This window comes from Labeo rohita, chromosome 8 (genome assembly GCF_022985175.1).
Source record: "Labeo rohita strain BAU-BD-2019 chromosome 8, IGBB_LRoh.1.0, whole genome shotgun sequence".
Classification (NCBI taxonomy): domain Eukaryota; kingdom Metazoa; phylum Chordata; class Actinopteri; order Cypriniformes; family Cyprinidae; genus Labeo; species Labeo rohita.
In genome coordinates, this window is record NC_066876.1 from 9,448,753 (window position 1) to 9,462,196 (window position 13,444).

At 39.3% G+C, this 13,444-nt stretch overlaps 1 protein-coding gene across 1 annotated transcript in view; it reads right to left on the reverse strand.

Moving 5' to 3' along the window:
• Nucleotides 1-4,519: 4,519 nt before the first annotated feature.
• The window catches only part of csf1b (colony stimulating factor 1b (macrophage)), a 29,967-nt gene continuing 21,042 nt past the window's right edge, over nucleotides 4,520-13,444 (reverse strand). The window contains exon 9 of the mRNA XM_051118164.1: nucleotides 4,520-8,379. Coding sequence (XP_050974121.1) covers nucleotides 8,324-8,379 — 56 coding nt within the window. The 3' untranslated portion in view covers nucleotides 4,520-8,323. The remainder of the gene's footprint in view (nucleotides 8,380-13,444) is intronic.

Below are 13,444 nucleotides of genomic sequence, written 5' to 3' on the forward strand. Positions count from 1 at the left end.
TCAGCTTTGATCCCATTTTTTTAAATTAAAATGAAAAAATATTCAAATAGAGTTATTTTAAATAGTAATATTTTAAAAATGTACTGTTTTTGCTGTACTTTAAATCAAATAAATGCAGGCTTGGTGAGCAGAAGAGACTATTTTAAAAACATTAAAATTCTTACTGTTCAAAAACTTTCGACTGGTAGTGTAGATCACCTGTAGCGTGTTTTACAATCTAATTAATTGAATAACTTACAAAAATAATAATTCTGTCCTAATTTACACCCACTTTTTTTCTGTACAATATTTAAGATATTTTAAGATTTTTTTTTTTTTTTTTTTTTTTTTCATCAAGGCTGTTTGGTTACCAACATTGTTCAAAATATTGTCTTATGTAGAAAAACAAAAGTCATACAGGCTTGGAATGACATGAGGGTAAGTATATGACAGGATTTTAATATTTGGGTGAACTTTAAGTCACTTGACTTTTTTTCCCCCACATTTTACAGGGGTCATCGGATGCAAAGTTCACTTTTACATCATAGTTTGAACCGAGAGGCCGCTCCCACGATAGTTGATTGACATGAGCTTATTAAGTTAGACAAGAATATCTCCGATTGAGGATGCACTAAATGCGCTAAAGTAAACAGAACAGTTCGTCACTTCACAGAGAGAAGAGAGGGGCGGGGCGACGATTTTTGATTGGGTGATGATAGGATGATTTTTGCAGAGCTCATTTTGACAAGGTAAAAAGGGTGTTGTTTTACACAACCATTGAGAATTTTTAACCAAACTATATTATAGACTTTTCATTAAGACCCAAAGAATCATATCAACTTACAAACGAAATACAATTTGAAATTATTAGATACAAATGAAATTATTGGAATTATGTGTGACCAAAATATTACATCAAAGTAGGCACACTTTGTCTAGTATCGATGATAGCATGATCTGCATATTCTTGAATGAACTTGCCCTCCTTTAGTCATTGTAAGCGTGCAACTTTAGTGTTAACTTTAACATTAACATTAACCTTAATCAGACATGTAAACTCTGCTAGATGTCTCTCTCAACAGATGTGAGGTGTAATATATTTTGAACCCTCTATCACTGTAATTACAGCTCATGAGTCTAAATATAGAGTCTTGTAAAGCTGGTTAATGTGATTTATTTGAGGTATGCTGAAACCTTGGGAATTTGCCTCAGGAAGTATTACAAATCTGACAAATCTGAGCAGCTAAAGTCCAACCTTCTCTTCTAATCAAAGGATGAACCAGCTCAGCCATAGGCAATATTCCAACTTTCCCAGACAATGTTGTGTACATAATGTCAAATGGGCCAGCAACTGTCTGTCCACTCAGAATAAAGTGTTCAGAAAGACTTTATAATTCTTATGGACTTAAAGGAATAGTTCACCCAAATGAAAAATCTCATAAATGATTTACCCTCATGTTGTTCAAAACCAGTATGAAGTTCTTCTCTGGAACATAAAGGAAGATTTTGAAAAATGTTGATATCGATTTTCAGTACAGTTGTGGGAAAAAAAAGACCAGGATTGAGAAAGGCCGATCTAGTGGCTGGATATACGTCATGCGAGTATCTAAAACAATAAGGCACAAGGTTCATGTGTATAAAAAAACCCTCATGCAGATTACAAAAACATCCACTGACAGAGGACACAATGTTCAAATGTTCAGCTTTTACGTCAGCTCTCAGTGTACTAGTGGACTGTAGTTCTGTAAAGCTACTGTAAAGTGTCCAGAACCCCACAGACCATGACATAACGTCAGCAGGCAAGATGGGGTTTTTGGCTCCGTGTACCAAGCTACTGCCTTTGAGGAATCATGCTCCCCATCTGTGGTAGTAAATCAAATGTAAAATAAATCAGCCAGGTCTCAGAAGCACAGGTCTGCAGTGAGTCTGAAAAAACAAATTTGGCAGCTCATGTTGAGAATAGAGACTACCTCATTTTCCAAATTTGATGATATAGAGAAAGGGGGGGAACGTTTTAAATTTGAAGATCAACGTAAACTTAACTTATTTTGTCTTCTGGGAAACATGTATCTTCTGTAGCTTCTGAAGGGCAGAACTACATGAAAAGAAATATGATATTTAGGCAAAATAAGAAAAATGTACACATCTTTATTCTGTTCAAAAGTTTTCACCCCCCAGCTCTTAATGTATTATGTTTCCTTCTGGAGTACCACTGAGCATTTGAACAAAACCACAGCTGTGGATCATTCAGGTAACAACACAGTATTAAGAATCAAGTGTATGTAAACTTTTGAATGGGGTCATTTTTATAAATTAAACTATTATTTTCTCTTGGATATGTAAACGTTTTTTATGTGAAATAACTTATTGAGGTCAGTACTAAATAAAAAATAACATGCATTTTGTGTGATCCCTCTTATTTTGGTAAAACAATTAACATTTTGCAGATTCTGCAAGGTGTATGTAAACTTTTGACCTCAACACATAACATAAACGTTTCAATAAAAATTACAAGTATTTATACTATAAAGGGACAGTTCACCCAAAAATGAGAATGAACAATCATTTACTCACCCTCAAGTTGTTCCAAACCTGTATGAGTTTCTTTATTTTGTTAAACACATGCAATCTAAACAGTATAGCATTGACTTGCATATGGAAAAAAAAATATTATGGAAGTTAATGGCTACCAACAACTGTCTGGTTACCTAAATTCTTCAAAATATCTTATTTTGTGTTCATAATATTATCTGCAGGTACAGTACAAAACTGATACATTTAAAGTAGGCTACATTACAAGTGTATATTCAGTATTCAGTTAAACTTTAATTCATTTTTTTTACAAGGGTATGTATCAGTACAAAATAACATACATAACACGGTATAGCACACAAATGTGCAGTATCAAGCAGCAAAACGAGCTGTTTTGTACAGCTAAAAATAGTTGGACGCTAATAAGACAGGAAGCCAGACCCATGAAATTTACAAATGGTGAAAAATAAGGTGGATATGTAAAAGAAACAAAAACAAAAAGTGCAGTAAATAGTAAAACTGTTTACACACTAACCAGCGTGTTTATGATCATTCAAATAAAATGGCAATAAATACCGGTTTGCAACATTATCAGACTATTTGGGATTAAAACGGAATCCCAAAAATCTGTTGGTGAGAGACCACTTTCTTTTTTATGAAATCTAATTAGCAAAATACATCCACAATACTGTGTAAAACTGAGTTTTAGCTTTGTGTTTACGTTCTCTAGAGTTGACCTTATTTGCTATGTCTACTAAGCAGACGACCTCCAGAGGGAGCTGTAAGCCTGTTTATACCCTCTCTTCCATTGCCTGGTAAGCATTTGCAACAGTTGACGTTTTGGAAATGACAGTTAAGACATTCTTCTTAAGTTTCTTTGTAGTCGTTTGTGCTTATTTGCATGAATTTATGCATTCATGCATACAAACTGTTTTGACTGTTTGTCATTCATTCCGTGCTTGTTTGTGCTGGGCAGCTTAAGAAACAAAAGAGTGTCAATGCAAAATATTAGGCATACCAGAAGTCTGTTTGATACTAGGAGGAGAAAGTGGCCAACAACAGAACTTCCTAATAAAAAGCAATGAATGAAGAACCAAACACTGTTTTCCCTTGTGAAAAAGGCTAGCAGAGCAGGAATGCTCTACAGCAAAAATCCATGTGGAAAATACCAGCGTCTGTAATAGAACTGCAGTTAATGACACAATTGGTTGGCACAGTTTTTTATTCTTCATCCTTGGTATACAACTCTGATAGCACACACAGGCTACGTCTCAAGTTTATGTTGTGAACATATTTACAGATGTATTTTGCACATCTGTCTTTTTGGAAAATGCCTTTAAGATGTTTGTGATATAGAATGAATATAAAACTGACTTTTTAAAGACATTTATCAGTTCTTTGTACACAACAGATGGTTTCCAAGTGAAGCACTCTTTAATAGACGTCTTGCAGACGTGTGCTACAGTATATTGATATAAGGTAACCATGTGCAAATGCAAAGTCAAGAAACTCTGGACATGCATTTCATTAATTTGTTTGTGACAAAATAGCGCCAAATATCCCCATGGGGAAATAATAACTGATAATGATTTCATTTTATTCTCCATGTGCTAACCAACGTGCAAACCATGTTTGAACTCTCTTACATTTCCCAGAAAAATGTACTTTTTACATTACACTAAGATTTATAAATGTTTTGAAAAGACTTTTATGCTTACCAAGGCTGAATTTATCTGATCAAAAACAAAATAAATTGTGTTACAAATATAAAATGACTGTTTAATATTTTATTATCAGTCCGTTTTATCAGTCATTACTCCAGTCTTTAGTTTCACACTTCAGTTTAGTTTCATTCTAATATGCTGATTTGCTGCTTAAGAAACATTTCTTAAAACTGTTATGCTGCTTAATATTGGAAACCATGATAGATTTATTTTCAGGATTCTTTGATGAATAGAAAGTTCAAAAGAACAGCATTTATACAAAATAGAAATCTTTTGTAACATCATTTTTTTTTTTTTTTTTTTTTTTTTTAATATGTTTTTACGTTTTGGAGAAGAGTGTTGTTTTACCATAGAATAATTGACAGGTTTTGTCCACATTTTGACCTGTTACATTCAGGATATATTTTTGTGACAGGACCCAGAAATTAAGAAATTAACCATGTGCCAACCAACCCTGGTTCCTCTTATTTATCAATTAATTTAGTATTTAACTAATTAATTATTACTCTCTCTTGTTTTTACATGCATTAGTGCCACTGTCTGTTGTGCCATTTAGATACAAACTGATACAACCTTTATTTCACTGCAGAACACTTCATAAGTAACCATGTGTAGCTGGTGCATGTGATTTGTTTTGAGAATATTCATTTTGGTTTTGTAATAGCTGTTGGTTTTTAATCTCATTCACAAGAAGCTGCGTGCTGTTTTTCTACTAAATAAACCTCTTCCTTTTTACTAAGACTGGCTTGTTCTAATCTTTAGCAGACGTCCGAAAATCTCTACCACATTTCTTTGTTTTTAATTTGGAGAGACGTCTGTGAATGTTTAATGCCTTAGCCAAATGGTGACACACACTCAGAAACTTAGACAGAAACAAAATGCAAATTGAAAGCTCAAGTGGGTCACCCGGAAACATTTGTGTCTGGAATTGTTTTAATCTGTTTTGTTATAGTAGATAATACCAATAATATCCATCCTGCTGGATTTTAGCTTTGTGTGGCAAACCAAAAGAAAGTTCCCATATAGCAACTTATACTATCAAACTATATCTAAATTGGGAAAACTGCCATCTTAAAATAAAACTGTTTTGTAAAATGTACTGTTGTCAGCTCAAACTGCATTTTCATGTCAGCATGTCACCCCCTCAAAAAATAATAACCTTTTGACCTCTTTCTGGAAAGTAGGCAGATATGTTAGACAGTGTTATCTTAAAGGAGAAGTCTACTTTCAGAACAAACGTTTACAGATAATGTACTCACCCCCCTTGTCATCCTTGATGTTCATGTCTTTCTTTCTTCAGTCGTAAAGAAATTATGTTTTTTGAGGAAAACACTTCAGCATTTTTCTCCAAATAGTGGACTTCTATGGTGAGGAAGAAGGGTCTTATCTAGCGAAGTGATCAGTGGTTTTCATAAAAATAATACAGTTGATATACTTTTTAATGTCAAACGCTCGTCTTGTCTTTTTTTTCGGTTCATGACAGTTAGTGTACGTCGAAAAACTCCCATCTCACATTCTCCCTCAACTTCAAAATAGTCCTATATCGTTGTTTTACCTTTTTTGTTAAAGGTGTTTGATCTTCTTTGCATGTTCACTTTGCATAGACTGGGTCGGTACTTCTGCAGCGATGTAGGATGATTTTGATTTACGATTGTTTTTCAACATACCCTAACTGTCTTGAACCAGAATACAAAGAGTTCAGGCAGAGCAAGAGAAGACAAGCGTTTGAGATTAAACAGTATTTAAATTGTATTTTTTTTAATGAAAATAACGGATTGTTTTGCTAGTTAAGACCCTTCTTCCTTGGCTGGGATCATTTACAACCGCATTTGGAATCATTTAAAGCCGCATTTAAACTGCATTTTGGAAGTTCGAAGTCTGGGCACCAAGCAGTCCATTTAATGTAGAAAAATGCTGAAATGTTTTCCTCAAAAAACATAGTTTATTTGCGACTGAAGGAAAAAAAAGACATGAACATCTTGGATGACAAGGGGGTGAGTACATTATCTGTCAATTTTTGTTCTGGAAGTGGACTTCTTTAAAGGAATAGCTCAACAAAAATAAAAATACATCAAAAATGTAGTTGAGTTTGTTCATTAGAACAGATTTGGAAAAATTTAGCATTACATCACTTGCTCACCAGTGGATCTTCTATGGCATCAATGTGAAGAACCTTTTAAAGCACCTTTATTTTTAAAAGTGCATATAGTGGACTTCAATGGTGCCTGTGAGTTTAAACTTCCAAAATGCAGTTTAAATGCAGCTTTAAAGGGCTCTAAATGATCCCAGCCAAGGAAGAAGGGTCTTATCTAGTGAAATTATCAGTTATTTTTTTAAAAATAATACAATTTATATACTTTTTAATGTCAAACACTCATCTTGGCCTGGACTCTGGACTTTTTTTTTTCTCGGTTCATGACAGTTAGGGTATGTCGAAAAAGTCCCATCTCATGTTCTCCCTCAACTTAAGAATAGTCCTATATCGCTGTTTTAATTTTTTTGTAAAGGCCATTTGATCTTCTTTGCATGTTCACTTTGTAAACACTCAGTACTTCTGCAGCGATGTAGGATGATTTTGAAATTGAAGGAGACATGGGACAAAACATGTCCAGCAATTGTAACTGCTAGTAGGTTTAAAAATGAGAATACTTTGAAAATGAAAATCCCCTTCAATTTAATTTTACCATTATTACATGAAATCTATGACACTTGCTGTCACTACATCACAAACAGTGTCCACAGAGAAGGGCTCAAACATTCATTTTCTATAAAATTGATAAAAATGCTTCTTAATGATGAAAAAGAGCTTGTTTTATCAAAAGCAACACTTTATAATATCTCATATTAAAGCAGTCAGGGAATATCGGGGCAGCTGTCACTCTAAATGACCCACTTGCCACATTGCGTCTCTGCAGAGTACATCAACGTCAGACAGGTTCTGGTAAGTTTTATAGTTTTAGAATATTTTAAATCCTAATGTTAATATTTCCTGTGTCACAACCATGATGTGTCAACACCCTCTTCCAATTTCTGAAATTATTTTAAATGTTTAGATCATGTTATTCTCATGAAGCAGGTTCTTTTAGCATCTAGCATCAACAGAGAAAACTACATGGCTACTATGTGAACTCCATGTGTCTGACGGTGGTGATTGGCCAATGACATTCGTGAAGTCATCATATTTTTGTGGTTTTCAAGTCATTTTTGATTATATTAACTGTAAAATTTTGTTTTCTAATAATGTATAAATACTAAATGTGTGACTTGACATCATATATTGCTTTTGTGGACTGATAGTCATTGCTTCTAGCAGAGTTTGGGTTGAGGGAACATAAGATTCAGGAAAGGCTGAGGCATCACAACATTTTGGCCAGTTTAATGTTTAAAAATTAATGTTTTAAAAATTATGGATTTGTTTCTTCTAAACACACAGCTTTTCTTCTTTGCAAGACATTAACTGAAGGACTGGAGTCTTCTTGTAAAATATCGTGATGTTTTTATCAGCTTTTTGGACTCTCATTCTGACGGCACCCATTCACTGCAGAGGATTCCTTGGTAAGAAAGTGATGTAATGCTAAATTTATCCAAATCCATTCTGATGAATAAACAAACTTTTGGAGAACTGTTTCTTTAAACACTTTGGCTGATAATTGTTTTAAAATGTAAAAAATCTGTTTACTTTATATTGGAAATGGAAAGAAATTAAGAAACGGTTCTGTATCGACAAACTAAGCCTTTACTGTAAGATACTGCTCACATATGAACAATAACATCAGTATAGTACACTGACAACTGAAACCAACTATGAAACCTTTTCTAGTTTTTACAGTAGGTATATTGAGGATTGATGTAACTGTAGCATTACTGAGCGTGCAATACTTTGATTTTTCCAGTAGTCCAGAAATAGATGTTTGTAGTAATATGCATATTTACATATGTACAGGGTCGAAGGCGTATGAGTTATCTTGCCAAACCGGACAGATATCTTCATTCTGTTTCCTCTGATGATGATTGTGGTCTTTCTGTAGTGTAAGGCAGTCTGTTTCACTGTTATACTCTCTTGTGAGCATCCAGAAAGATGAAATCAGTTAGAAGGCAGTGGAGAGATGTGAGTCAAGCTGTGTTTGTTGGTCATTCATCTGGTCTATGAAAGATGAGAAGGAAAATTAGGATTAGAGGATTAGAATAAAAATGTCCTGAAAATTTACTCAACCCCATGTCATCCAAGTTTCATCTCTTTCTTTCTTTAATCACAAAGAAATTAAGTTTTTTAAGGAAAACATTCCAGGATTTTTCTCGTAAAGTGGACTTCTATGGTTCCCAACGGGTTGAAGGTCCAAAATGCCATTCAAGGCTCTACATGATCCCAGCTGATGAAAAAAGGGTCTTATCAAGTGAAACGATTGGTCGCTTTAGAAGAAAAATATGATAATGCATGTACTTTTTAGCCGCAAATGCTCATCTTGCACTAGTTTGACCTTACACATTATGTAATCACGCACGCATGATGTAGGTTGTTTACAAAGCAAATGTACAAAGAAAGTCAAATGCCCTTTACGAAATAAGGTAAAACAACGATGACGGACAATTTTACAGTTAGAGGAGAAAATGAGATTGAGTTTTTCTGCCCTACCCTACCTTTTTAACCATAGTACAAAGATGGAGAACTAACTGCACATGACTTTTCCCACTTAATTGCGCAGAGCTACTGCAGGACGAGCATTTGTGGTTACATTTACATTTACATTTATTCATTTAGCAGACGCTTTTATCCAAAGCGACTTACAGGTGGGGAATGCATCAAGCGATTTGTCCTAAAGAAGCAAAACGACCTACAAAGTGCTCAAAATACCATATAACAGGCATTGTTCAATTAAGTACAAGCTAGAAAGGGAAAAGAGTAGAAAAGGAATTTTTTTTTTTTTAGTCAAGTAGTGTCGAAAGAGATGGGTTTTCAGCAGTTGCTTGAAAGTTGTTAGGGAGTTGGCATTCCGGATAGTGGTGGGAAGATCATTCCACCAGCCAGGAACGGTGTAAGAGAATGTTCTGGAAAGTGATTTTGTGCCTCTTTGTGATGGTACAATGAGGCGTCGCTCACTGGCGGATCTCAGAGTTCTGGAGGGAGTGTAGATTGGTAGCAGTGAGTGGAGGTAGGTGGGCGCCGAGCCTGTGGTTGTTCTATAAGCAAGCATCAGTGTCTTGAATTTGATGCGAGCTGCAATTGAGAGCCAGTGCAGGGTGGTGAAGAGAGGTGTGACATGGGCCCTTTTGGGCTCGCTGAAGACCAGTCGTGCTGCTGCATTCTGAATCATTTGTAAAGGTTTGATTGTGCATGAGGGAAGACCGGCTAGAAGAGCATTGCAGTAGTCCAGCCTGGAGATGACCAGGGCCTGGACAAGAAGTTGTGTGGCCTGCTCTGTTAGAAAGGGCCTGATCTTTCTGATGTTGTGTAGGGCAAACCTGCAAGATCGAGCAGTTTTAGCAATGTGGTCTTTGAAAGTCAGCTGGTCATCAAAGATAACACCAAGATTTCTGGCAGAACTTGATGGGGTAATTGTTAAAGTACCTAAGTTGATGGTAAAATCATGTTGTAGAGTTGGAGTGGCAGGGAAAATAAGGAGCTCAGTCTTTGCCAAGTTGAGCTGTAGATGATGTTCTTTCATCCACTCCGAGATGTCCGCCAAGCAGCTTGAGATCCGTGCAGCTACTGTTGGATCATCTGGTTGAAATGAAAGATAGAGCTGCGTGTCATCAGCATAGCAGTGGTAAGAGAAGCCATGTGCCTGTACGATGGGCCCCAGTGATGTAGTGTAAATGGAGAAGAGGAGGGGTCCAAGAACTGATCCCTGAGGAACCCCAGTGGCCAGATGATGTGCTTTGGTTAAAAAGTGTGTGTATATATCAGAGGTTGCGCTAGACTTTAACATTGTCCATCAGTTTGACGGACAGGGTTGTAAAAAAATCTGTCGTAATCTATTATTACCCATCATTATAGTTTTCATATTTTAATTAGAATAAAAAAATTTAAAAATGGCATAATTAGAATTAGGTTAATGCGACCTCTGGTATACACACACACACTTATATATATATATATACAGTAGTCAACATTTGAAGTGGATCAAAAAAGTTAATCGAAGTTGTCCTTAGACAAGAACATTAGAACATGTTTTGGTTTTAAGACAACTTTGATGAAAGGTTTTGATCCACTTCAAATGTTGACTACTGTATATATCCCTACCAAAGCGCTTCTGCCCCTTCCAGTGTCCTGAGCGAGCCTCCTGCTCCCCCTTTTTGGCCTAGGCCGGGCCCACAACAAGAAGACCAGCCACTGTTTATCATAGCACTACCCACTCAGTAACATTGGATAACACTGGGTAATGAACCTGTTCAACTTGGAACCAGAACATGTGGAAGGCCCCATCCTTACTGTAGAAGGTTTTGGAAGCATTTACACATATGACTAATTGTTCAGGAATATATGGAAGATTTGAGAAGATTTTAACCCTCTTGGAAATGGCAGAAGCTCTGCCGGGGAAACACAGGCTCTGAGGCTATTTCAGGGCTCTGAGGCTATACCAGTCCTGGAGAGCCACAGTCCTGCAGAGTTCAGCTCCAACCCTAATTAAAACTCACCTGCCTGTAGCTTTCTAGTAACCCTTCAGACCTTGATTAGCTTGTTCAGGTTTGATTAGGGTTAAAGCAAAACTCTGCAGGGCTGCACCTCTCCAGGACCGATGTGCACCACCCCTGGGCTATACCATGGAATTTTACACATACGGGATCCACTTAGGTCTCTCATATGGAACACAGCCCTCTACTGGTTCTCACAGATTCACTGAGTAAAGGCCTGGCACTGGATGCTCCTCCACATCTGGCTGCTGAGGTGATGGAGGAGCTCCACAGGGTCTACAGTACAGACTCTCTGGAGCGGTTTTAGCACGCTGACCTGAGCCGGGGCCTCTCAGTGCTTCTACCTGTTTGAGTTGAGAATACAGGAGGATACCGGCTTTACACAAAGGCTATAGAATCTAGCCTTTAGGGGTGTTAGGAATGTTAGGGGTCGCCCAGCCCGCAGCTCTACAAATATTTGTCACCTGAACGGGCAGGGCACATCCTGTGCCTGATAAGCCAGGGTGACGGCATTCCCCTTCTGCCGGCCTCTGTAACAGATAATGAGCTTCCCTACTGACTTCCCTTCCACAGGGTCGTGGTACGCAGCAATCGCAGCAACATAGACTTTGAGGGTGGAGGGAGATAGCCTTCACTCCAACACTTTCTGCAAGAAGGACAGCATGACTCCTCTTGGTGAGAGGCCAAGGAGGGACTGTCACAAGGAGCATTCATTCTGGGAAACAAGTCCGAGTGGGCCAGTAGGGCGCCACAAGCATGACCTACTCATTGTCCTCCCTAATCTTGCACAGCGTCTGTGCAAGAAGGCTCATTGGGGGAAACGCATACTTGCGCAGGCCCCACGACCAGCCGTGTGCCAGTGAGAGGTCTCTGCAGAAGCAAACAAAAATCTACCTGAGCCTCTCTGAAACGTCTCCAGATCAGCTGGACCATCTGGGGATGGAGTCTCTATTCTCCAGGGAGCGCAGCTCGTGACAGCTTGTTGGCTGCACGGTTACTCTGGGGAACAAGGGCTGCCTCCGCGACTTTCGTGAAAACACGGGGTGACAGGGACAGTCCAAAGGGCAGGACATTGTACTGACATGCCCGACCTTCGAACGCGAACCACAGAAATGGCCTGTGGCGTGGAAGGATCGAAACACGAAAGTACGGCTTCTTGAAATCGATCGCTGCAAACCAATCTTGGGGACGGATGCAGCTGAAAATGCGCTTCTGCGTAAGCATCTTGAAGGGTAGTTTGTCAAGGGCCCGGTTCAAGACACGCAGACCCAAGATTAGTCATAACTCACCGCCTTTCTTGGGTACAAAATAAGGGCTGTAAAACACCATCTTCATATCAGCTAGACAGACCGGCTCTATCGCATCCCTCGCCAGTAAAGTTGCGATCTCTGCACGTAGGACAGGGGCATCTGCTGCCTTCATTGATGTAAAGTCCTTGAACTTGGGAGGGCGCCGGGCAAACTGAATCGCATAGCCGAGTCTAATGTCAGAAGGAGCCAACGAGAAGGACTGGGGAGTGCTAGCCAGGCCCCCAAATACCGTACAAGTGGCACCAACCGCACCACTACCCGCAGTGGGGCAGTGAAGGGGAACTAGGGAACCCCACTTGGGTGTCTCTTAGCCGGTCCGAAGCAGGGTCTGAGTGTCTGTTTGTTGAGTGTGTGCGACACTCACCTGCGTTCGGGCAAAGGGTGTGTGAGTAATACGTTTGATAGCACTCTCCAACCACCCACTACTGCTCACTGGCAAGAGAGGAGGGTGAGTGCAGATACCAGAGACCAGGTGAGACCAGATACAAAGGAAACTGCTCTTTTGTTGAGATTTTGGGTACCACTGACGTCAAGTCAGTGGCAGGGAAAAACGAAACAAAAGAATTTTTTCCACCCAGCCCTCCTCCAGGGGAGGGAGTGGTGCATTCACCATCTCCTGAAGAGCAGCTTCCTCCATCTCTGGGTAGCCTGTCTCAGGGCCTCTTGCTCTTCCGTTTGCCACCAGGTTTGCTGCACGGGAGTGGAGGTGGAGGCAAAGGGCCATCCTCGGCGATGAGCGGAGGCAGGCAGCTGCGCGCCAGGGGCCAATGTGTCTGATGGACTCATGTTGGCTTCTGTGCGGTGAAGAACTGCTGGGCAAAATTCTCACCTCAAAGTTCTCATAACTTCTGGATAGGCACTGCTGATCAGGGCCGACAAGTGCCTACAAGCCCTGCAGGGGAATGATGTACTCCCGTGCTGCCCCACCATCGAGGGTGGTGAGGGAGAATAAGTACCCCTCTGGTGGGTCCAGCCTGTTCCTTGGGCAGCACCACTGGCTGCGTAGTGCCGGTGGAAGAAGGAGCCCTCGGAGGTTGGTTCCTCGAAGGGGAACTTCTCACCGTCACCATACAATCAGTCAGGTATCTGCCAGAAGTAACACCCTTTCGATGTTTGCCAGAACACTAGATCTAGGCAGAGGCACTGGCACCCCGCCCCTTTGAAACAGAGTCTGGTCCACAACTCCGCAATGGTCATCCTCCCGCAATAACAGCATGACTCGTCCACAAAGTCTGCCTCAGTGTGCTTAACGCCTAGACACGTGAG